The sequence below is a fragment of the Myxocyprinus asiaticus genome, chromosome 16 (assembly GCF_019703515.2).
Source record: "Myxocyprinus asiaticus isolate MX2 ecotype Aquarium Trade chromosome 16, UBuf_Myxa_2, whole genome shotgun sequence".
NCBI classification, from domain to species: domain Eukaryota; kingdom Metazoa; phylum Chordata; class Actinopteri; order Cypriniformes; family Catostomidae; genus Myxocyprinus; species Myxocyprinus asiaticus.
In genome coordinates this window covers 21,636,132-21,663,146 of record NC_059359.1, presented here as the reverse complement: position 1 = coordinate 21,663,146, position 27,015 = coordinate 21,636,132, and the positions used below count along the sequence as shown (strand labels likewise).

At 37.0% G+C, this 27,015-nt stretch overlaps 1 protein-coding gene across 1 annotated transcript in view; it reads left to right on the top strand.

The window, feature by feature from the left end:
* itga8 (integrin, alpha 8) overlaps window positions 1-21,884 on the top strand; it is a 113,813-nt gene extending 91,929 nt beyond the window's left edge. The window contains exons 23-30 of the mRNA XM_051721639.1: window positions 3,368-3,448; window positions 4,547-4,652; window positions 7,685-7,843; window positions 10,469-10,582; window positions 11,382-11,495; window positions 13,150-13,251; window positions 15,271-15,393; window positions 19,678-21,884. Of these exons, the coding sequence (XP_051577599.1) occupies window positions 3,368-3,448; window positions 4,547-4,652; window positions 7,685-7,843; window positions 10,469-10,582; window positions 11,382-11,495; window positions 13,150-13,251; window positions 15,271-15,393; window positions 19,678-19,767 (889 nt within the window). The 3' untranslated portion in view covers window positions 19,768-21,884. The remainder of the gene's footprint in view (window positions 1-3,367; window positions 3,449-4,546; window positions 4,653-7,684; window positions 7,844-10,468; window positions 10,583-11,381; window positions 11,496-13,149; window positions 13,252-15,270; window positions 15,394-19,677) is intronic.
* Window positions 21,885-27,015: the final 5,131 nt, after the last annotated feature.

The window sequence follows — 27,015 nt, the reverse complement described above, 5'->3', positions numbered from 1 at the left end:
TATCACGTGGATGCCCATGTACATGTGCGCTGTTTACCTGGGGAAGTGATGGCACCAGTATGCACTGTGGGAAGACGACAAGCCTGTGGAGGGAATGTGATTCTCTGGACAATGTTCTGCTTGGAAACCCTGGGTCCAGCCATTCATGTGGATGTCAATTTGACACGTGCCACCTACTTAAACATCGTTGCAGACCAGGTATACCCTTTAATGGCAATGGTATTCCCTGATGGCAGTGGCCTCTTTCAGCAGGATAATGCGCCCTGCCACACTGCACACATTGTCCAGGAATGATTTTAGGAACATGATGAAGAGTTCAAGGTGTTGCCCTGGCCTCCAAATTCCCCAGATCTCAATCAGATTGAGCATCTGTGGGATGTGCTGGACCAACAAGTCTAATCCACGGCGGCTCCACCTCACAACTTTCAGGACTTGAAGGATCTGCTGCTCATGTCTTGGTGCCAGATACCACAGGACACCTTCAGGGGTCTTATATAGTCCAGGCCTCGGCAGATTGGTGTTATTTTGGCGGCACGCGGAGGACAAACAGCATATTAGGCAGGTGATTTTGGCTCATCCGTGGATAGAGAGTGGATAGAGAATGTAAGTATAATTAATCATATTGGTCTACTGACACACAAATCATGGCTAGTGTTAAAAATGATCGATAGCTCATCTGCTAATGGAATACCCAAACAGCAAAAGCACGGACTAAGTTTAGACTTTGCGCAGAGATTAGATGTGGTTCTCAGACATCTTTGCACAATGAACTTTTTTCACGAAAATAGCAAGGAAAATATCAGACAGACTATACTGGTCGCGTTTTATTTCTCGCACAGTGGATTCAAAAGAATCAGCTCATTAGAGTCATTTGTTTGGGAATCGGTCTACACTGGTAGCCCTTTATGTATCATACTGTAGATTCAGTAGCAGTGAGTGTTGCTGCACCACTGAATAGTAGTGCAGGAAACACTGTCTGAGTAATTTTGCCTGTATTTCTGTTTGCATTGTCAGAAGAATGCACGTTTAAGAAAACCTGAACATCATAAAAATTATTTGGTTTCTGTATTATAATGCAATTATTAACAGAGAATTTGTAAGTGTGGTGGTGGGAAATTAAAACTTACTCACACATCCAGTGGTAATCCAAGAGTGGTCTTCCATTCTTCCAAATGGCATGAACACTCCTGAACATTACTTACATCTTACTTCTAAATTGACTGCTTACTGAGACTATCAATGAGCAGCGGATAAAATAGCACAGCTGTTCGATGTAAGCACCTGCAACCTTACTGACTGACTGTAGGACTGTAGGAGACCCCTTGAGGACAAAACTGGAATGTTTTACATTATTTTACAAGCTGACAAACTGATAGAAAGGAAAAAAAGCACCCTCCAGAGTGGCGTGTAAAACTGCGAAATTCACCAGCCAAGTAGGTGGGGGCAGTGGTGGCTCAGCAGTTAAGGCTCTGGGTTACTTAAAAAAGATTTTAAAAAAAAGGCTCTGGGTTACTGATCAGAAGGTCAGGGGTTCAAGCCCCAGCACTGCCAAGATGCCACTGTTGGGCCCTTGAGCAAGGCCCTTGACCCTATCTGCTCCAGGGGTGCCATATCATGGCTTACCCCAGCTTAGCAGGGATATGTGGAAAAAAAAGAATTTCACTGTATATGTGCAAAATGTATAATGTGTGATAAATAAAATTATTATTATAAATTATTATAATTAATTATAAATGTACCTGCATTTGCCACTTGCCAGCTTTTCCAGCTAAGTTTCACATAGCTATGCTGGTTCACCAGCTAAAGCAACACCAAACTAGCATAACCAACTTGAACCAGCATACAAATTTATGTTGGTCTAAAGTGGTCTTTTCAGCAGGGAAGCTAAGACTTTCATGCTAAGAGGTTTTTAAATTTTGCAAATACAGTCAAATCATGTTGCTACCGAACTATTACAGAGAGTCAAGACAAGAAGCACATAAAGATTTGTAATGATTTGTTTTTTATTTGTAAGATCAGAGTGAGATGTAGAGTAAGTAAATGTTGATTAGGTGTGTCTTGATGCTTTGTCTGCATGTGGCTGGAAAGTGCGTTTTTTCATGGTTATTGAGAGTTTAGTAGAAGGATTGAAGATAAGGGCCGTTGAGATGGGCCACTAAGAAAGAATTTTGCCTGCTGATAGCGGCATTTATTTGCACACACTATTTGCATTGTTTTAGCACAGGAAAAGATAATGGCACAAATGTGCCCACAAAATTAGTGCTGATCGCAATTTGCACAGCACAATTCCCTATCTTACAGGCCAGTACTGAGTGTAAGCAGACTACCACAATTTAGCATAATATGCTGGGACTGTACAGCACCACTTTACCACTATGATCCAGGCACCTGAATCAGCTGTTTAAAATGCTAAAAGTGCATTTCTGTCAAGGTTTTAGAGGAGGACCAAAGATGCAGGATGGCAATGAAAGGTGTTTTATTAAAACAAAAACAACAAAATACAAACAAAACTCTCAAGAGGGAGAAGCTAAAATAACAGGGAGGGAAAAAACAAACCAACTGGGCAAACAAGACAAGAACCGACACAACTAGACTGAAGACTGAACAAAACAAAAACAATCCGACCAGGAAGACAAGACAAAGGAGAGAATATAAGGGGAAGGAAGGATTGAAACCAGGTGTTGCCCATAAGCACAAGCAGCGCTGATTGCGCTGCTGAGCAGCACCTGGGGAAACACAAGGGAGTGAAGAAATCACAAGCACATAAGACAACCTAAGAGCTGGGTGGAGGAAACTGTCACGACCCTGCCACAACAAGAACAAAACAAGATCAAAATGGCAGGATCATGACACAATACTACACTTTTCATCTTATACAATGTTCATCTTATGCCCAGTTGTAATACACTTCTCCATCAATTGATTATAATTTGATGTATTTCTGCTCCCATGATCAATAGAAATATTAAAAATTCCACTTACTGCCTGCTTTCCACAGGTGGGCATATAATAAATCCAATTTAAATACTTAGAAAGGAGGCCTGTTTTCATTGAAAAGAACACAAATTACTTCATTTAAAAACTTGCAATGCAGCACTATTTCAGCACATTTAGTGCCTGGTTAAGCTGAATTGGGGTGGTAAGTGAGTAAGATGCAGGTTTTTGTGCTGAAATACCTTACGCAAAAGTGGCGCAACAGTTTAGTGATTCTGATACAAGATCAAAATGTATCAGAAATGCAGAAAAGGAACACTGAAATTTGAATATTCCTTACATTTTCACACATCCAGGTATTTCTGTGGTTTTTTTTTTCTTATAGCTATCACTACATACAAACTTTATATTATTTTTTTTTTTTTCTGAACAGCTCCAATAAGGACAACTCGAAAAGCATTCCAGTGAATTTGACGTTAAGCATCGCAGCAAAAGCAGAGGTGGAGATCAGAGGGTTGGTATCTCTCTTTATGTGTCTTTTTCTGTCTCATTGAATGGAAAATTAATGTAAGAGGTCCCAGTCCAAGAACTCAGACTCCCACTATTTTCCAATTCAGGGAGATCTGTATTTACTCATAGCATATTTGTGATCTATATCTCCTCATAGCATATTTGTAAAATATGATTCAGTTCCTTTAAAATATCATCTTCTTGCCATAATGTGGAGAAGACACAGAAGGCATATGATGGAAAATAATAGCAAACTCTGTGTGTATGGGGATATGGGCAATATATTAATGATATAAACAGTGTGGAACAGGGCTACTGACCAAAGTGGGAACAAAGGGATAGTTCACCCAAAAATTCACCCTTATGCCATCCTAGATGTGTATGCCTTTCTTTCTTCTGCATAACAGAGATTAAGGTTTTAAGAAGAATATTTCAGCTCTGTAGGTCCTTACAATGCAAACGAATGGTAACCAGACATTTGAAGCTCAAAAAATCACATAAAGGCAGAATAAAAGTATTCCTTATGACTCCAGTGGTTAAATCCATGTCTTCAGAAGCAATATGATAATTGTTTGTGAGAAACAGATCAATATTTAAGTCCTAAGTTATAGTTTTACTATAAATCTCCACTTTAACATTCACATTTTGAAAGTGAAAGTGGAGATTTATGGTAAAAAAGGACTTAAATATTGATCTGTTTCTCACCCACATCTATCATATCGCTTCTGAAGATATGGATTTAACCACTGGAGTCTTATGGATTACTTTTATGTGGCCTTTATGTGATTTTTGGAGCTTCAAAATCATTTCACCATTCACTTGCAGTGTAAGGACTAACAGAGCTGATATATATTTTCAAAAAATCTTTGTTTGTGTTTTGCAGAAGAAAGAAAGTCATAAACATCTGGGATGGCATGAGGGTGAGTAAATGACAAGAGAATTTTTGGGTGAACTATCGCTTTAATGCTTTTTCTCAGTCAAAAGTGTGGAGAAAGGTCTGACCACATAGACGTTTCCTGTATATTTGTTCATGAAATGTACTCTGCCATGACAACGACTGCATATAATGAAAATTCTCTTTCTCTCTCTCTCTTTATCTCAGTGTGTCACATCCAGCTCAGGTTGTTCTGCCTTTCCCTCGATGGGAACCCAAAGAGAAACCTGTGAAAGAAGATGACGTTGGCCCTCAGGTCCAACACATATATGAGGTGCGGACTAAACAGACATTCACCTGCACACACATCCACAAATACAAAACATGTCTGGAGTTTAAATAAGCATTAAGAGCCTCGTTCAACCACAGTAGAAGACGAGAGTGAGTAAATGTGCTGGTAAAACTGTTAAAGGGCCAGTAAGCAGTAATCTTTAAAAAAATTGGCATGATCAAAGATCCAGAGGCCGTATGTATAACACTTCTCAGAAACGCTTTTAAGAATAGTCTTAAGCTTTGACTTTGGTGTCAAAAAATACTCAGCAAAAAGTAGGATTTTTGTAATAGTAGGAGCTTTTTTATAAAGAAGCTGAGAGTAATTTTCAGCATAGTCTAAGCCTGATTCTGATGTGCTGACTGAGGTGACACTTAAGTGTTGTGAAGTAAGGACTACAGTCATGTCAAAAATGGAGACCCTCAACCACTGAATCAGCCAATAGTGAGCCTGCAAGGTTATTACATGAGAGTGGTGTGCCACCATTCATTCATGATTTAATACTACACATTATAAAACAATATTTTGATAAATAGGTTAATCTGTCGATTAATTCATTAATCAATCAAATTAGAATTTTTATTTACTGTATTTTTAAACATTATTCTACATCTTGCAAAAATGTTCTCCTCCAAACAACATACAAATTGAAGGCTACAAAAACCTATAAGTGTTACAGCATTGTATGAAAAAAATTTTGTGGTATAAATTGCATATGCTTTTCACATTATCAAAACAAAATAACAAGCATTTGTCCACAGTTTTAATGTAGATGTCACGTATTTGTGTAGTAAAGATGATGGAGCAAGAGGCAATGGATCTATTTGCAGACTTTAATGAAGATGAAGATAAAACAATGTGGAGTACCATAAACCAAATAAACAAACTAACACAAATATTACACGGACGAGAACTGACAATGAATGAACAAAACTGGAGGGTATATATACAAAAGGAACTAATGAGGGGATGGAAGGCAGGTGAGGATGATGTGGAACAGATGGAAGTGATGAGGGCAGTGCACTATGGGAGATGTAGTCCAGGGAAAACTTCAAAATAAGAGTCCTTGGAAAACATGAAGGAGACAGACTGTGACAATAGGACCATTTAAATTACTAAATTAAATAATAAAACAAACTTTTTGTTATAGTCTCATTACAGTTACTGTTCTTAAATTATTACTTTTGTTACATGTACGATTTGAGTTAAACACAGTTCAATTTAGAGGTAAATTTGACATTCAACATATTAGCATATTATATCAGAATCAGTATTTTAGTCAAATTGATTGCAGTCCCTTTCTCTGTCATTGCACCCTGTTGACAAGCGTATGTGCACACTCACTTCGTTAAGTAAGCCTATTTGAAGTTATAATGACTCGTTTGCTGTTAGGACAAGCTTGCATGACTTTGAGTTTATAATATTTACAAATAAGAATAAATCTATAAAATATAAGTTATGAGTTGGGGTTAAACATCTCTCAAGCGCATTAAACAGCAGAAAGAATCTGTCAAAGCTCCTGACACCCCACTTAGCACTATGAGATTTTATAAAATATTTTATAAAATATTTGTTGATTATTTTCATAATTGATTTTTATCATTTTAGGAATATTTAGATTTTGCAGCCCCCTGAAAGCTTAGGCATGTACCCTATCAATTTTTACAAATTTGTAATCCACAATAATGAGTTTCAATGTATTAATTAATAATTTTAAAAAAATGTGATGCAGTTAAAAAACATGTTGATGGATTTCACTTGTTTGCTCAACTACGAATCACATTTGCCCAAATGCCACTATCATATTAGTCCAACACATTCTTTCTTTGTTGGAGAATGCATTGTTTCCACGTAACACCGTCATCATGCTACTCCTAACTAGGTTAGGATAGCTCTCCAGCACTCTTAAATAATTTAGGAGCTGAGGCCATGTCTTAACACTAATGAACCTTTATGCATGACACATTCTTAAGTCTAGGAATAAGAGCAAAATTACAGTTTTGCTTTTTGATGTAGCACTATATTTTTTAAGAATCAACTCTCTCTCTCTCTATTAATAAAATGAAATTCTGGTCTCTTATAAGACACATTCTAACCAAACAAATCTTCATCAACTCAGCTAGCAAAAAACAACTTCAATAAAGTTATTTATTTGTTGTTTGTTTTTGTGAAGCCTCTTGACCTCTTTTTGCTATGAGAGGGCCTCACTAAATGCCATCTATCCTGAGGCTATTAATTTTTTAATTGGCTGTAATGTTGGCCAGACGCTGTACAGATGGTTTGTGTTAGGAGTTTTAGCCCTGCCATGTTTGGTTCAACCACTAATACTAATGCTAGGCCAGAGTGACTCATTTCAATTAATTTAATGTTTAGCAATTCATGTAAATTCTTCCATACTGAAGAAAAAACTGGTGGATTCATATTAAAATGTAATTGGCAACAACAACAATCCTTATGAAAATTTACCATTGTTTTACTGCTACTAATACATAGTAACTGTGGTATTTTGGCAGAATACCTCTAGCTCTAGCTCTCCAAGCATTGTCAAGCTTGTATTAGTCTGGTTTGGCTGGTCAAACAGTTGCAATGAAGCTGCAATTTTCCCAGAACCCCTTTAAAACAGACCAGCCTGACCATATAGCCATTGATCTAAGCATGAGAAGCCATCCATGGTACCTGTGGTTACTATGGTCTTAATAGAAATACCACTGTTAAAGGGATAGTTTTCCCAAAAATGAAAATGCTGTCATGATGTACTCAACCATCATACCATTCCAAATCCATATGACTTTCTTTCTTCTGCGGTCTGCGGAACACAAAAAAGAGACATTTTAAAGAATGCCCTGGTCATTGTAAATGATGACAACATTTTTATTCTAGGCGATATATTCCTTTCAACTTTGCAAGAACTATGATATATTTTCATAAATAAACAACAACAACAACAAATTCAGTTTGATTCAGTTTGCATCAGTTTAATTTAAATTCACTCTGATTCTAACCAGTGCATTTTGTCTCTCTTTCATCTGTTCCAGTTACATAACAAAGGTCCGAGTTCAATAAGCAGGACTGTGTTGGAGGTGGGCTGGCCCAGTCGATACCTTGAGGAAAACCTCCTCTATGCTCTACAGATTATCACTGATGGGCCTGTTCACTGTAGCGTCAACGGCTCCCTCAACCCACTGGAGCTAGAGGTAATGCAAACAGGCACACACATACTCACAAACACACTCTATCTCTCTATTCTTCTCTTTTTTTCATTCTTTCTTCCTGAGGGTACCCTCACTTAAGACAGCCAAGGCCAGACTGTCGTTCTAAATACAGCTGTGAGTCCAGCTGCTCTATCTGACCCCTCAGTTTCCAAACTACATACAGCTGGAAAAAGCACATCCACTCTTTTCTTTAAACCCTGCTATAGTGGAGTTGACCCCCTGGCATGCAATCTATCTCTGTTCCATATTTGCCCTCTTTAAGATCTTTTCTCATACACACACAGAGCCAATTACTTAAATTCATGTTTCTTTTTTAATCTGTCTCACCTTTTTTTGCCTCCCTCAAAGTCATAAATCTCAAGGCCTGTATTCACAAAGATTTTTATCTTACCACTTGGAGTTCTCCAAATAGTTCCTAGCCTTAAAGCCTATTCACAAAACTGCTAAGAGCAAGTTTTACTAAGGAATAGGGAGAAATCTTAAGGTAAGAGTATAGGCAGAGTTCCCCTTGTTGTTACAAAATTGATGACATCACGTTTTATGATTGGTAGAAATCTAATGTATTAAATTACAAACATGTCTGAAGAGTTTGTAGTGGAAGAATAGATGCATTTCAATGTCCAGCCTTATTTGTTTATACCAGAGTCCTCAATCAAACAGTGTGATGGAGGAGGCTGAATGTAGTTACCAGTACAGCCGCTCCCTTTTCGCTTGTTCCGCAGTCTGCCACCAACTCCATAGGGGGGCAACAGAAGCTCCACCGGCTGCCCTTACTCGCAGGTTATATGTTATTCAAGGACCTAAAAGCAGTTGTGGCATAGCGGACGGGGTTACCGGGCACGATGCCAAATATAGAAACCAAGCGATCGACAGAATGTTCCGTTGCTCGTCGCAGCAGGACAAAAAACTCTGATTAACATAGAAAAGATAACTTTTATTGAGTGTCGTTTGGCATCTGGTTAGGACACGGTGTGACTTTAGCTACCTTCAGCCCCATCTCTCTATTTGATTGAGGACTCTGGTTCAAACAAATAAGGCTGGGCATAGAAATGCATCTATTTTTTGACTACAAACACTTCAGACATGCTTTGTAAGTTCTGTTCTCTGGTTTGAGTGCAGCTATGTTGTGTTTTCTGTTGTTAACATCGCTGGTGGTCCTGTTAAAGTGAAACAAAATGAGTTTTCACTTGAACGCCCCACCTCGCAAGTGGCAGCGTAACTACTTTTGCTCTCGTGCAAAGAGCTCTACTCGCATAGAGTGAACATTTTCACTAAATAATACATTCGATTTCGCTTTGTTTCTCACCAAATATAATCTTATTCCTTCAGAGCAAGACATGAGTCACATAAAATAATTTATTAGACTTCTGAAATACACTTTTGTGTCCTTTTGAAACTTGAAGGAGTATTGTATGACATCACTGAGCACAAAAGGTTTTCACAATTTCTCCCTTTGTGTTAAGAAAAAAAAAATCATATAGAGTTATAACAACACAGAGGTGAGTAAACAATGATTGAATTTTTATTTTTGGGTGAACTAATCCTTTAATATTGCTGTTCATCCACAATTATGAGTTTCAATATGTTCATTAAATGAAAAAAATGTGATGCTGTTTAAAAATGATGTTGATGGATTTCACTATGAACCACACTTGCCACTATCATATTAATTCCACTATCATATTAGTATAACACATTCTTTCTTTGTTGGAGAATACATTGTCTCTATTGTCATCATGCTACTCTTATGTTAGAATACATTTCCAGCACTCTTAAATAATTTAGGAGCTGAGACCAAATCTTAACACTTATGAACCTTTATGAATTAAAATTTTTCACATTTGCCAAATTCCACGTAATTTTCTCTTTCTTTGTTGGAGAGTACGTGGATTCATCATATCACAGTCATTGTACTAGTCTTATCTAGTTTAGATGAGAACAAGTCTTAGCACTTCTTAACCTTTATGCATGACACATATTCTTAAGTCTAGGAATAAGAGCAAAATGATGACATTATTAGAATTTTGACACTCTAAAGACTACAATTTTGCTCTAAGCTGCTTTAAACATACGGGCTCAGGTTTCTGTGCTCTCAAATAAAATGTAAAACTGTGACTGCAGAGCTGTGTTTTTGATCAGACTGGACTTTATTATAGCTGTTCAGATTTCACATGCAGTCATTATAAAGCATCAGAACATTTTCATTTCAAGTCTCTTTGCCTTGTAACTGAGCTGTGCTCATGCTGAGTTAAGAATTTTAACCACCTGGACTGATAATTAGATCTCTTTTCCTGTGAACTTTAAGAGGTGAGAGTAATGCTATATCAGTACTTTGGCCAGAGCTCTCGCTCTGTTTCTGCCGCCGTATTTCTCTCTGTCTCTCAGTACGTTTACATGCGCAGGTTTAATCAAGATAGTCCAACTTTGCAAGAATTAGACTTATGTTTTATTATGATTTCAGTCGGACTAAATCATTTACATTTTAAAAGAACAAATGATTGTTTTTGTCCAATTAAAATGAACTTTTAAATTGCATGTAAACGTATTGTCTGTCTTTGCCTTTTGGTTTCATCTAATATCAAATTTCTTTCCATCACAAACATACAGACCTCGACTCTACAGGACACTCCTGAGTTATTGGGCTTCTTGAGGAACAGCAGCGGTCCGACTCGCCATAGACGATCTGTTACTGCAGCCCAAAGCTACAGCAGCAAAACACTGGTACACACATAACCACACATTTCACACAAACTCATACACTTCCACCAGTACCCACAAACACACACACAAATCACTTGAAAGGTATGGCTGCACACACTGTGGGAACAGCCTCGTAGATGTGACAGATAGACACTTAAATTGATCTTGACATGTGCTATGGGGACCTATGTCAACCTCAAAGGTTGAGTTAACCTGGTAAATCTCATAACAGGTCAGTCATATTTTGCTTATTGTCTTTCTCTTGAACCATCTCTTTAAGGGGTTAGTGTGTGTGTGTGTGCATGCGTGCGTGCGTGTGTGAGTGAGTGGACCAGCCGGTCTTGATAATCGTAGTCCATCACACCTCAGGAAAAGAGATAAGACAGGGCAGAGGTTATGTCCTATATACATGCACAAACAGTCGATATAGATTCCACATACATACACACCATTTCTCATCTCTTTAAAAATTACAACTTGAATTATCATATTTTGGATGGATGGGTAAACAGACAGACAGACATTCAGTAACTATATGCATGAAATGTTAGAGACATACCGAAATGTTGAGGGTATTTTTGGTGCCTCTATAGATATCTTAAAGTAATGTTCCGTGTTAAATTTCGACAGAGGATACAAGAGAAGGACTAATTGTGCTGTTAATAGAGTTGAATTTATACCAGAACTTTCCTCTAATGAGTTGTAGAGAATACTGTATGTAAGACACCAGAAGAGACAAAGATCATTAATGTACTGTTATGTACTACACATCTGATGCTGTGTTTTTGATTTTCTTTCACTCTTGTGTTTTTGTATCTAGAACTGCTCTAATATTCATTGCCTGATGGTGGAATGCATTGTAGATCGTTTGGATCAAGGGCAAAGTGCAGTGATCAAGTTTCGATCTCGACTCTGGGCTCACACCTTTTTGCAGGTATTTCTCTCCAATATTCTTTTTTTCTTTCTTTCTTTCTTTCTTTCTTTCTTTCTTTCATACAGAAGGAATGTATGTGTATTTATGTAATGTATTTGATCCCTGCTGAAAAGGTCAGCTTAGACCAGCATGAATTTCCATGCTCACCCAGCCTGGTTTAGCTTGTGGGCCAGCAGAATGCTGGTTGACCAAGAAAATCTTGCTCGTTATCCTAGTTATGAGGCCTCCTGGAAAAACCATCATGCTGTATTGGGGACCAGCATCCAAAACACAACATATGCTAGTGACCATTTCAGCAGGCATACTATATACTGTATGTAATTGCAGCAAAGGGTCCAGGGAAACTAGTTCATAAACATTAATTTAATCTGCTTACAAAAACTGTCACTGTGTTTTTAGATGTTATCTTGATGTATCTTTGTAAAGTCCACTTTATGCTAAGGTGATTTTCACTCCTTTAATCACTCTATGATCAAAGGCTCTTATTAAGAAGTGTGATTTGACAGAAGTAGAAGTAGAAGTGACAGTGATTTGCAGCAACATTTATCATCGAAATGACATGAGCGACAGAGACCGTTGGCGATGCAACAAAGTTAAGATAGAGGTTCAACTCCATGCAAATGCACATCTCAATATTGTTCCTTTTAATGTTATTATGACATATCTTGATATTGATGTATTTGGCCTGACATTGCTCAAGAGGGTGTTTTTTTTTTTTTTTTTTTTTTGACCAGTGATGATCAAATGTAAGAATAAAATGCAGTAAAACCCCAGTCTGTTTATTGGAAAGAACAGTTTGAACTGATTCACAGCCATTAAAATAACTTACGAACTTTAATGCCACTTTTGCAGATAAAATGTACTGTAATTTAGAGTCGCTATTTAAACATGCTGTCATTCTTACAATACAGGGAGGGATTGCAAAACTAATAAAAAATGCAGTATTTATGAAACTTAATGGCCAAATAAAAAGCACATTAGGTTCAATGTGATGTTCACAATGTTGCTTACTTTTATATCGCCTGCAAAATCATGAACATTCAGTATAATGCACAGCCCTATTATAAACACACCTTTTGTATCTCCTCTCCACTTTTTTAATTTGAAGTGTTCTTACAATGTAGAGTTCATGGCCACTCTAAGTGTTAAACTCACACTCAGATGTTAAGGTGATGTCAGAGGAGATGACATCATCAGCTCTATTCTAGTGTTGTTCAGAGCGGAAGTCTAGCTCAGACACCTAAGTCACTTGACTCCATAAACCCTGACCTCGTCAGAATGCAATGTCTTTCATCTCATCTCCTGAGAAAAGTTCACAGAAACCAGACACATGTATGAGAGCACATACATATGTGTGTTTCTGAAGGACAGCAGTGCTCTTGTGCATATTTGTTTATGTGTTACACCATGATCCTAGTTTAAAGAAGTGTTTTAAGTTTTTGTTTTGCTGCTCTTTTGACCACTGCTTCTCTCTAAGCCGCATCCATGCTGAAGCCATTACAACTCAGCACACTGTCGAAAACTGCCATGTGTGTTCTGTTAATGTTAATCTGACAGTTTTCCTATTCAGTGAGGGGCCGGACTCTATCTTGTGCTTTCTGGGATGTTTCCATGTGTGTTGTATTTACGCTAATCCAAAGCTTTTCTCTCACAGAGACGGAATGACCACTACACACTAAACTCCACAGTGTCCTTCCAAGTGAGAGATATGCCTTACAAGATCAAAGCTCATACACTTCCACAACAGAGCAAATCAGTGAGTAACCTGGTTTATGTATGTATGCAAGCTGTAAAAAGTATAAAACAGAAGAGAAAAGGCAAAAGATATCGTGTAAAAAGGCCAAAGTATACTTCCGTCCGTGTTGCTGATCGTTCCGCGTACAGTATGTGTGATGCAAATTTCGTCACCGGCACAGTCCGTGCGGCCCAGATTTTCTTGACCCACGGACGCAGTCGTCGTCTGTGCGCATCGTCGGTCGTTAACTGCTCTAAAATAGTATTGCAAAATAGTTGTAGTAGGCATGCATCGAACGTGTTCATATTCGTTCACAGTCAGAAAAGTATACTTTGAAAGGCAATGCGGTCAACAGGGGGCGATCCAATACAGAACGAACAAAAATGAAGTATACCCGGGCCTTAAGAGCAAGAGAAAAAAAATCACAGTTGGGGGTTAGAGCAATGAGGTGTTCTCAAATATGGGGTAGTTTGAAGCATGTCAGTTCTTTAAAAGTTTCTATTTTTGCCCGTTTTAAACTGAAGTAAAGAGAGGAAAGGAAATTAACCCTTTGCCAAGCTCCGCCCCTCTTGGTTACCGTTCCTTGCTCTGATAAGAATGAATGGAAGACTGTAGTGTATGACGCATTTTGTTTTAAGAAATAACTCCAATAAACTAAATAGATATTATTCTTATGTGGGGTTATTATTATTCTTATAATGTTTTTTTTTTTTTTATTGTTAAATTCTACAGTAATGTGATTAAACACTAACATAGTCTAATGACAACTCAGTAAGAGATGGTGAACTTTAAGATGACTGTACAACTTGGCTCGTACAAAAAGGTACGACTTTTATTCTCATAAAGACCAACCAATCAACAAACAGAATTTCAATACTGGCATATGCAATATGCAACACTGGCATATTTTAGCTAGCCTCCTATCCAACACTTTATTTTAAGAAAGGAAACGTGAGGGTCTGGGTAGCTCAGTGAGTATTGACGCTGACTACCACCCCTGGAATTGCAAGTTTGAATCCAGGGTGTGCTGAGTGACTCCAGCCAGGTCTCCTAAGCAACCAGTTGCTAGGGAGGGTAGCCTCTTTGCGGTCTGGGGTAACCTCTTTGCGGTCACGATTAGTGGTTCTCGCTTTCAATTGTGCACACGGTAAGTTGTGTGTGGATTGCAGAAAGTAGCATGAGCCTCCACATGCTGTGAGTCTCCGCGGTGTCATGCACACTGAGCCACGTGATAAGAGGCGCGGACTGACTGTCTCAGAAGCGGAGGCAACTGAGACTTGTCCTCCGCCACCCGGATTGAGGTGAGTAACCGCGCCACCACGAGGACCTGCTAAGTAGTGGGAATTGGAAAAGAAAAAGAAAAAAATAGAAAGGAAACATCTGTGAAAAAATTTGGTTACTCTTTCCATATTTATTTATGCAACACAAATGACACTCCTCTTTTCTAGTTCCAAACCCTGATGGATTCTTTCTTTCATGGTACACAATGATTTTCCTATTAAAATCATGGTTAGGTTTAATGTTTGGGTAAGGAGTTACACTTTATGGTTAGGTTTGGCTTAGGGGTTAAACTTAGGAAACGTTGTAATAACAATTTGTTGGTTCGTTTATTTTTCTCAATGGGAATAAAAGTCATAAGTTTTTGTATGATTTCTTACGATTCGCCACCACGCACTATTTTTACAAGTTCTTATGAGACTGGGTTTGTTAAAAACTTTGGAGACTGTGAATCAGAATCGTGGCCAACAACTATCATAGTCACCTGAAAAGAGAAAAGCGTCCTGAAACGAGAAAAGCGTCATTTGATAGAGATAACACACCTGATAACATCAGTGTAAGTGAACAGAATTGCTCATAACATGTTTACACACACACTTAGTATGGTGCTGTGAACTCTTTGTTTACTATGCTCTAATATGACCTGAATCAATACATAAATTAACGATAAGAGTGAGGAAGCTCTCAAACTGATTTAAGTTTGCTAATATTCTAGCTACATCAGTGCTCGTCAAATATTAATGACCTCTTTGTGTTTTTAAGATCGGTACGTTTGTGGTTTGGGCGATTCCTGATGTTTCCTTTGCCATTCCCTTGTGGGTCATTATTCTGGCTATACTGCTGGGACTGCTGGTGCTGGCTATGCTCAGCCTAGCAATGTGGAAGGTAGGTCGACCTAACACACACACACTCACACTGACCCCCATCGGCTCTGCACATGAAACTGTGAACACCGTAATCATCTGTCACATGCAGTTTGTGATTCTTACTTTTATTCATCCTGTGTAAATAATCACTCCAGGCTTCAACCGAATCTCTGCCAAGGAACAAATGCAGGCTCTCAAAATGTAAAGTCCTCAAGAAAGTCATCAAGAAAATCAAAATAGGTCTCTATAACTAAATTTCTGCTTCAGTGAAATAGAAAAACAAAGGAACTACAGGGGGTAGAGAGAGAGAGAGATGGCTGTTAAAGATTAGGAGTGAGGGAAGGAGATGGTAAAGAGAAGGAAGTGGAGGTGGGGGTCGGAGAAAGTGAAGTGAACAGAGGTATGGGGAAAGTTGGGAGTACTTGATGAAAAATGGGCAAATCAGATTAACAGAGAGAGCAGAGAGGGAGATATGAGAGACAGAGTGATAGGGAGAGAACTGTTGCAGTTTGGCATTAATGAGCCATTCTGATGCTATCAATGTTTTGTCTACATGGCTGTTCTCAGGCTCTTGATTGGGTCCCTATGGAGGGGACCTGCCCTAATTGGCTAAAATGAACAAATACACACATCAACAAAACTACATGTGGTGCACAAGGGCAAAATGTCAATCAGATGCTATGAGGGAGTTTTAAGAGTAGTCAAGACTCTAGATTTAACCCTTATGCGACCTTTGGGACATTTTTGTCTTTTTCATTTTTTCGATCATTTTGGCTGTGTTAATGCCAACGGCATACATTTTGCCAAAGGTGTGTATTTTGGGGGAAATTTTGATATTTCAATCCTATAATACATCTATAATACACTGTGTACACAAAATAGTTACACTCAGGACCTTTGAGACAAAAATGTCCCCATTGAAACCAATTAAAACTGCAATATTTGATCCCAGTGCCATTGAAGCATAAAATCATGAATTCTATGATATTATGCTTTCATTCCGGAGCCCTGGCTTCAAAATGTAATTTTTTTCTCATGTTTAGCCTATGGAGCAAATACATGCTTTTTTTCCTATGTTCTGTTTGCACTATTATAGAGCACTGCAGGCCAATTGAATAAATGATGCAGCTAGAATTGTGTAAGTGTGTTGGTATGGATGTCAGAGTGTGTTTTTTTATGTGTGTTGAGAAATGTGTGTGTGTGTGTGTGTGTGTGTGTGTGTGTGTGTGTGTGTGTGTGTAAAAAACAACAGTGGCATTATGTAAACAAACTGGCATTTAAAGGGTTAAAATCCTGAAAATGAATGAATATTTGGTAGTTATGATCAGGACTGATGTTGGTTAAAAAATCTTTGGAAAATAATATTAATATATAATATTTTTATGGCAGTTTTTTGACGCGGACATTATTGTCCTCTAAGGTACTGAGATTTTTTTTTTTTTTTTTAAATCGGACACTGCACAAAAAATAATAATGATTCAAAATCAGTGTTGCTGCTAATCATTGACATATTCCAGACTGTGATAATCCTCCCCCCCCCCCAAAAAAAAAGTCCCTTAGCATTTAGTATTTGGAAAAGAATTCATTTTATTTTTTTATTTATTTTTTTTTTATTTATTTTTTTTCATAAAAAACAACGGTGGCATTATATAAACAAACTGGCATTTAAAGGGTTAAAATCCTGAAAATGAATATTTGGTAGTTATGATCAGGACTGATGCTGGTTAAAAAAAGTCAGTGAAAGTGGAAAATAATATTAATATATAATATTATTATGGCAGTTTTTTGATGCGGACATTTTTGTCCTCTAAGGACATCTGAGTAACTTTTTTAAATTAACGTACAAGGGTTATGTTTAACACACACCATTATACATTTTATAGATAGTGTCACATAAAACCGATAGAAAAGTGAGGAAAACTTGTATTCTTCTTACATTCTACTTAGTAATACAGTGCAATGGCTCCCTCTTGTGGTAAAATGATATTAATAAAGTTCATGAACTTTTTCAAAAATCAAGATTTTTTTTTACTGTATGAGTGTTTCTTCAACTTTGGACACTTTCATGTCCCAGTGGTTGATTTTTATTCAAACAGATTTCAATTTTTTGCTTTTTGTTATATGAAGCTCATATTGAAACTGACTTTGAAACTTTTTACCAGGCCTTCATCTTTTATTTTTGGTACTTTTCAAATGCCTTATATTTATAGATTTTATTGTTTTACCCTTGTCACAGACCCAGAGTTTAAATATTAAACTATGAAAATCCATTATAAAAATGCAAGTTATTACATGTTTAAAACTATGATAATCTTAATATAGAGTAAAAGAAACATAAACCATTTCAATATTTATTGTGTGGAAATTAATTCAGTAAATTTTTCAATAATAATGACCCACAGTTGTGGCATTGTTTCCATCACGGCAAAACTTTTGCCCCATTAAAGTTTTAAATTAGTGTACTTGTTTACCAAGTAGACAAAGTGCCAATAAATAGCATGATTGAGATTGAACATGAGACAAGTGATATATGAAAGAAAAAAGGTAAAAATCACTTGTGAGCAGAATATTTTTATTGGGCATCATTTCCAATCAAACTATAATTTTACCAAATTATGTAAAAAGTGTGAAAATATTGTTTCATTGTGTATTTAGGATGCATAAAATGTAAGATATGAAATAAGTGTTAGCAATACTAAGGAGTCTTTCATTTTATTTCAAAAACATTCAAATTTAATTTCCATCAAGTCATTTCCACCATTGAATTATATTCAACACAAGACAGAATTTAAAATGTGGTAGAAATGACAATGTGGTGAGAATTTTTATGACATATTCATGATTTTGTCATTCAGAAAAAAATGAGAAAAATGACATAAATACCTGTTATGCATGTACATACACTGTTGGACATTGTTAGTACTGTACATAATAATAGTTATCTCAAATTGTAAATGAAAAGAAAAAAAATGTAGTTTACTCAACTTAAGCTTAATTTTTTACTATTCTTACTAGTTTTTATTAAGTTACCATTACTCTCTAAACCCTAAAGTTGTAATAAATAAAAACATTAAATAGTTCCTAATTAAATAGGACTTTGTCACATTAAATGTCACATTTTGGAATCATAACTCAAATATTTTCATTCTTTAAACTTTAGCTTCAAATACTACTAACTCAAAATTATCAAGTAAAAAATTGTGGCTGTGTGGAATACCCAAATACCCTTGCACTTGAATAAATTATGTGTCTTTGGTCAAAACAAGGAAACGTATGTGGAAATATAGTAATTTTTATCAAAAAACTAATAATTTAGTTGTAATTCTTATGACTATTATTGTTGTTTTTTTGTTGTAGCTGGTTGATAGTTGTGATTTGTGTGAAGTCACCTTGAGGGTGATTAGTGTTACCTCTGATGAACTTGGAGTCTTTTAATTTTCGGTCATTCTTCTCTAAACAATTGTACTTTACAAAAGTGCAAATTTATATGAACTAAGAAGTACTGAGGGGAATCCAGTGTGCCATGTGTCTAACCTAGAGTCCAGTCATAATTTATCTGTGTTAATTTATTAAGATGTGCTATAACAATATCTATTTAAATAATTAAATAAAAGCAATGATACTTTCATCTCAGATGAGTTGTTTACTTGTAACTAGTATGCTGTACTTAAAAAAATAAGTTCACTTTACTTGAGTTGAATGAGTGTTTATTTAGAAAAAGCATGCAAACCAATTGCCTTAAAAACCATAAATAAAGGTCAACTAATTAGATTTAACAGTGAAAAAAAAAAAAAAAGTCGTATGAAAAATGTTTTAACGAGGCTGCAGTTCACTTAAATAGTTATGCGGTGTAACAAATGAAGTACAGATATTCTAAGTAGTCTATCAGTTAATATATGTTCATAAAAACAATGTGTAAAATTATTAGATGGAGCATAACATGTCACATAGCAGGAGTCTACTTACATTATAATTTATCAACTGCTCATATAATAACCAGAGGAACTCTGATACTTCTTATTATGTCTGCATCCTGCTGCTTACCACTAAATGTTTAATAAGGCAAATGATATCTATTCAATCAGCTTATCCATAAATAGATCTATGTACTTTGACGGGTGTCCACTGAATGCAGTCCTCTAAGTAAACCTTTGGTCTTTAATGGGCCAGTGTTTTAGCAGACAAAACATTGGAAGAAATGAATGATGACTGTTATAGCAGGGATCATATTCTCATCCTGCTCTGTTCTTTCATTTTTTTCTTCTTCCCATCCCTCTCTCGTCCCACCCACTCTCCCACTCAGTGTGGCTTCTTTGATCGGGCAAGGCCACCCAAAGACGATGACGTGTCGGATCGTGAGCAGCTGACGGCAGAAAAATCTACAGAGGCATGAGAGCAAAAAAGATGAGGAATAAAAAAAAAATAGGACATGGGATGAATCACCATGAAGATAGTGGTGGAGCTGCATCATAGTGTTTTGGCATCTTTGTAGAAGACTACAGATCCAAGCCTCTAAATAAACTACAGCTCTCACACTGGACTGCGATCTGTGAGCTGGGCCACAGTACCACTCAGAGACATTTATAAATCTTTATTTAAAATGGAGAAAGAGCAAGAACTCAGAACTTTACACTCTGATAGAGTGCAATATTAGGAGAATCCAACGAGTCACATGTCTAATGATCACTACAATCCCAAGATTAATGGATTTATGTCTGATTAACTTCCTAGTAAGCAAGGCTGCAATGAAACACAGTGATAACTTCTGATAAAATATTGTTGAACATTATTAATAGAACTCAAAGGTGCTGTAAGCATTTTAATGGAATGGCAAACAGAAAATGTTACCTGACAGATATCACTGAATTAGGTGTCCTGAAATATCATACTTGTCTCTGTGACAGCACTCGACTCATTCTGTTTGTCAATCATTTTGTGCATTCACAGGGCAGCTTACAGCACCTTTAAGATCATTTGATCTCAGACAATCACCAGCTCCGCACAAAGTCTGTATCATTCTGCAGTACACTTCACATTCTTAACAGAAACCTTCAAAAAAACATTCCAGAAAAGTAAAGATAACTGAATGTTACAGATAAGTATGGGACTTTGAAAATCATAAAAATTCTGTGGTCTATGGCAGACTAAAATCTATTAAAAAATGTGACATTGAAGCTTGTAAAGAATTGCTCAAAAAGATTTTTATTTTTGCTCATTTTAGCAAATATGTAGAAATTGGTAGAGGGGTGGGTATGAATAGATATAAATAATATGTGCAATATTGGGACATTTGTGTAGTTAATATGTGTGTACACTGGTTTTAAAATGTTTAAACATGAGGTTCAGGTTGTTTTGTATATAAAGTACAAAATAAATAAATAAAATAAAAAAAACGTGGTAACACTTTACAATAAGGTTCCATTTGTTTACATTAGTGAACGCATTAGGTATCATGAACAAACAATTAACAATATATTTGTTACATCGTTTTGTTAATCGTTGTTAATGTTTATTAATAAAAATACAGTTGTTCATTGTTAGTCCATGTTAGTTCATAGTGCATTAACTAATGTTAACTAATACAACTTTTGATTTGAAAAATGTATAATTAACATTAACTAAGATTAATAAATGCTTAATAAGTATTGTTCATTGTTAGTTCATGTTAACTAATGTTGTTAACTAATGGAACCTTATTGAAAAGTGTTACCAAAAACATATTTGCAAGGCAAATGGGCTGACATGGATGTTTCTTTTCCAAACTAAAGAAGGGAACAAAACACTTTGTCTTACAGCACTCTAAATGCATAGCTAGATATGTTAGATGCAGTAGGCCAACTTATTTCATCTGTTAGGAATTCATATCCTTGCAGGCTGCTGCTGTAAAATGTAGCAATCAAAATGTGTAAATGACAAAACAACAATTTTTTTTCTTTTGCTGATTTCATATGAAGGTTTACCTCAACCAATGGCTTTCAATATACACCATATGGACTCATATATAAAAACTATTTTAATCTAAGTCATAACGAAACCACATCTTGTCATATTTTCTGTTCTGGAAGGACATGATCAATGTTTCAGTCCATGAATGATGTGTTGTGATGTGCACCCTTGTCTATTTTAAGTTTACACAGACCCAAAATTAAAACTGAATTTATAATTATTCTTGTGTATGATTTTAATTCTCATATTACTCTAACTTCTCTTCTAATTGTACATATCTGTTGGTAAGATGCAGAAAATTCAGATGCATTTGGATGTAAGCCTAGCTGTTTATTTGAGAGCTAAATAACTAAGAGAAAGTTATATTTTTTAACTGAATTAAAAAAAAGAGAGAGCGAGAGAGAGACATACTCTTGATGAATATTAATTTATTGCACCAAGATCTCTGCTGTTGCTTCTCATACTTTGTTTATCCAAATATGAATGAAACACTATGTATTGTTAAAGATTTCTTTCTTTATGTGATTTTTAGCAGTTAAATCAAAGAAGCCCATGGAATAAACAAGCCACTGAAATAAACAAATGGGTTATTGGTAGTATTGTATATACATTCCTGGAACATAATTTAGCAATGTTTGTTTCTAATGTTTAATTAAAATATTTAATTTATGGAATTGGCATTTAATTTGATTAAGATAAAATCATGTTTACTTTAATATTACTTAAGACAGTAGTGTAGTCTAGGGCATACGCCATACTGAAATAATTGATGATACGTATGGATGCCAGAACAAGCAGGCTTTTGACCCGGAACTTTTTCAGTCTACTAACATGATGCTGCAGCACCATTGAGTGAACTGTGTATGTGTACAGAGATTCTCTCTAAAGCTGCGGGAGCGCAACTGATGGCACTGGCAAGACATACAGTCGGACTAAGCTGATCCACCAATCAGAACATTCATTTCAGACATGAAATGCTAACCAATAATATTTTCCATTTCAGTAAGGGGTGGGACATTTCCAGCGTCTTATGCACAAGCATCTCTGGAGTAACAATAATTTGCATTGTAAATTTATTTCCCTGCTAAACGTAAATATATACATGACACCCCCAAAAAACATGAGTGGTGTCTCCATCTTCAGAATGGCATCACCAGCAGATGGGTGTGTCCTTAAGACCAAGCCTATACAATTTAGAAGGGGTCCAATAAAATCTATGTAAAATCGTAAATTGCATAAGGCGAACCCTTGCATCTCTAGATGCAGACTTGATGTTTTTCAGAATCCTAGTCCACACTCCCTTCTCCAATAACAAATTTAAATCTTCCTCCCATAATCTATTGAGAGAATTTAAAGCTCCATCCCCCAGACTCTGAATTAGCAGGGAGTAATACACTGATGCCTCATGACCCTTCCCAAAAGCAGCAATCACCACTCCCAGAGTATCTGCCGCTCTAGGGGGTGTGTGCTACTCCCAAAAACAGTGCAGAGCAGGTGGCGCAGCTGTAAATACTTATAAAATTGAGATCTGGGAATCCCAAAATGTTGAATCAACTTTTCAAAAGATCTCAATATTCCACTCTCATATAGGTCACCATGTGTATTAACCATCCTCACAATCCACTCTGACCAACAGAAAGGGGACTTATTAATACATAGTTTAGGGTTCAGCAATATGCTCGAGGCTACATTTAAATAAATATCCGAGTTAAACACTCTGGACACCTTTGTCCATATCGAGTGTAAATGTGAGATAACGGGGTGTGATTTAACTTCTCCAATTAGTTTGATAGAAGGGCGAGATAGGGTCAAGAACTTCCTTTTCAATACAAAACCAGGGAGGGGCTCTCTCAGGTGGAAGCGACCAATGAGCCAAATGTCTGAGACCAAATGCATAATAATAAAACAAAATCTTAGGTAGGCCTAGCCCACGTTTGTCAATCGGCCTGTGTAACTTGTTGAAATGTAACCTGGGACGCTTTCCATTCCAAATGAAGGACTTCGCTATGCTATCAAGTTGCTTGAAGTAAGAGAGGGGGACATCTACAGGGAGAGATTGTAGTAGGTAGTTGAATTTTGGAATACAATTCATTTTAATAACATTAACCTTCCCAATCATCGATAAATGTAATGAAGCCCACCTACCCACATTGCTCAAAAAACTTTTTATTAAAGGATCAAAATTAACTCTAACTAAATCACATAAATTTGCTGGGAATAAAATATCCAAATACTTAATGCCCTGTTTGGGCCATTGAAAGGCACCCGGTTGAAAAGCTGTTACTGGGCAGTACGCAGTCAGAGCTAAAGCTTCAGATTTAGACCAATTAACTCTGTATCCTGAAAATGTAGAAAAGGAATTGATAATTCTGTGGAGGCTAGGCATAGATCTAGTGGGGTCGGAAACGAGTAACAAAATATCATCTGCGTAAAGTAAAAGCTTATGCGCCACACCGCCTGCCATCACCCCTGGAAAATCATCCTCCTTTCTTATCGCGGCTGCTAAAAGTTCCAGGGCAAGACAGAACAATAATGGGGAAAGAGGGCAACCCTGCCAAGTGCCCCTATCAAGAGTAAAATAATCTGAAATTAATCAATTTGTTTGTACCGCCACTGCAGGGTGTCTATAAAGTAACTTAATCCATCCAATAAAAGTATTTCCGAACCCATATATTTCCAAAATCTTAAAAAGATAATCCCATTCTACCATATCAAACGCCTTTTCGGCATCAAGTGAGATGGCAGCGACCAGAGCCTGATCATTCACCACTGACCACATGATATTAATGAAATGCCTAATGTTGTCAGAAGAGCTGTGGCCCCTAATAAACCCCACCTGATCTTTATGTATAAGAGATGTCATAACTTTACTTAATTGGTTAGCCAGAATTTTTGCCAAAATTTTTACATCTAGCTGGATCAGGGAAATTGGACGGTAACTTTTACACTCGCTTGGATCTTTGTCCTTTTTAAGAAACAGACTGATCCTGGTTTGTGTCATGGTTGGCGGAAGCTTTCCATTCTTTAATGATTCCGTATAAACTTCTAACAAAAGTGGAGCCAGTTCTGTAGTATAAGATATCAAAAATTCAGCAGCAAAGCCATCAGGCCCCGGAGCCTTGCCTGTAGATTAATTACCTCGTCAAGTTCCTCCAAGGTTATCTCAGAATCAAGAGAATTTATTTGCTCAGTCATCAGTTTAGGGAGTTCTAATGGTTCTACAAAATTTCTAATATCTTCATCAGTAGACGAAGACATGGAACTATAAAGATTTAGCATTATTAATATCAATGGCCGAGGTAAATATTTCATCACCAGCAGATTTCACTGAGGGAATGGTAGAAAAAGACTCTCTCTGCTTTATACATCTAGCCAACAGATTCCCTGCTTTGTCCCCCGACTCAAAGTATGACTGTCTTGCCCTGAATAACCAAAACAACACTTTCCATGACAAAATAGTATTATATCTGTATTTCAAATGGGTCAATTCTCTGAGGCCATTAGACAATATTCAGTGCTTCAGCTCTGCCTCTGTACTTTTAATATTCCCTTCCAACTCCACGAGTTCTCGTGCTTTGGATTTTTTGGTGAATGAGGCATACTGTATGATCCGACCCCTAAGAACCGCCTTAAGTGTCTCCGAAGCCACGCCCACAGAGGATACTGAGGACCAGTTGGTCTCCATATAAACATTGATTTCAGTCTTTAACATTTGTTGGAAATCAGGATTTTGCAAAAGGGATACATTAAGGGGTCAACTACATGATTTCTTTTTCTACGTATATGGCAACACCTCTAAACTAACCAGGGCGTGATCTGAGACTAAAATGTTTCCAACTGAGCAATCAACAACAGATGAAATGAGGGACTTAGATATATAAAATATATATATATATATATATTCTAGAATAAATCTTATGGACTGATGAAAAAAATGTATAGTCCCTACCAGATGGGTTCAAAAGTCTCCAAATATCTGTAAGACCAAGATTTTTACACATCCTGTGAAGCATCAATGTTGCTCTAGGGGGCTTACAAACTTTTGCTTCACTATGATCAAGGACTGAGTCCATCAAAAGATTAAAGTTTTCTCCCAATATTATATCATGAGGGGTGCCAGTGGCTTGCAACATCCGTTCAAGATCTATAAAAAAGCCTTGATCATCAGCGTTAGGTGTGTAAATATTAGCCAAAATCAACCTTTGCCCCTGAATTTCTCTTTGCTCTGTTTGAGACATTTGAATTGTAGATGTTTATTTATCAATATAATGACTCCCCTACTCTTACTTGAGCCAGCACTAAAGAAAACATGCCCACCCCATATCTTCCCAAATTTTTCAGCTTCCTGCAGGGAAAGATGCGTTTCTTGAAGGAACACTATATCATATTTGTTACACTTAAGAAAAAAAATAACCTTCCTTCTTTTTATGGGGTGCCCCAACCCATTCACATTCCACGTGGAGAGAGACAATCCATTCATATTAACAACTGACATATTGATATAATAGAAAAAATAAATTGTGTGTCAAAAACAAGATTATAAAGACCACATTGCCCATTAGAGCAACAATAAAACCCTGAACTCCCCCCGAACAAAACAAACAGAAAAAAGAAAAATGTGCACATTTACCCCGCGCACGACAGTGCCAACCGGCGTCAATCCCTCTAAACTCAAAAGGTCCATGTATGCATGTGAGAACCCCCGCGACATCTCTGCCATTGGATTGCTCAAGTCCGGTGCTTCTGCACAAATTTTGTGAGGCAAAATTACATAACAGAAAATACTTTGTAAAACAGACCCCAGGCAACAGGCAGAATAAACACAAAGAACATGTAGATTCATTCACAGAACTGTCTTGAAGGTGTGTTCCTCCACAAAACAACTTCCAGCCGATATAAAGCTGTTCAGTTTCTTCGGACAGACAGACAATTGTTCAGTGAGCCGGCCGTTATGAGTGCAACAGATGATGAAATCATTCCAATGTCTCACGAAAATACTCCACAAAAACAAACTCCAGCCGCTAGGCAGAACCAGCATGAAAAGAAACAAAACAGACATCCCAGTTCCTCGGATGATCAAGAGCCAAACTCACTCGGAGGCCGCATAAAAAAGTACATCATGACTTACTCAGCCCGTCAACTTTATAAAAGACGTTCATTATGTGAGCATGTAGATATTTTGCGGTTATCCATAGTGTCCATTCTCAATCTGGCCAGGGACTTCAGTGTAAAAGTGATCTTCCGTCAATGCAAAAGTTTCTTGAAGGAACATAACATAACAAACTCCAGCCGCTGGCGGAGCCAACGCAAAAAGAAACAAAAACGGCACCCAGCTTCCTCAGACAATCAAGTCACTGAACAGCGAGTCAGTCCACTAATATAAGAAACATCAAATGGCTTACTCACTCCAATGTATTTATAAAGGAGAGTGCCTGTTTGGGACATGTAAATACTTTGCTGCCGTCCCTGGTGTCTATTCTCAGTTTGGCCGGAAACATCAGTGCAAAAACGATCTTCCGTTGATGTAAGAGTTTCTTACATTCCTTGAACCGATCGCATTTCTCTCTTGTCGAACTTGCAAAGTCCGGGAACAAGAAAATATTGTGACTCCTCCAAGAAAGCTTTCCTTTGCTCCTCGCCTGGCGCAGCACGAGATCTTTATCGGATGATCTCAGAAATTTGGCCAGAATTGGTC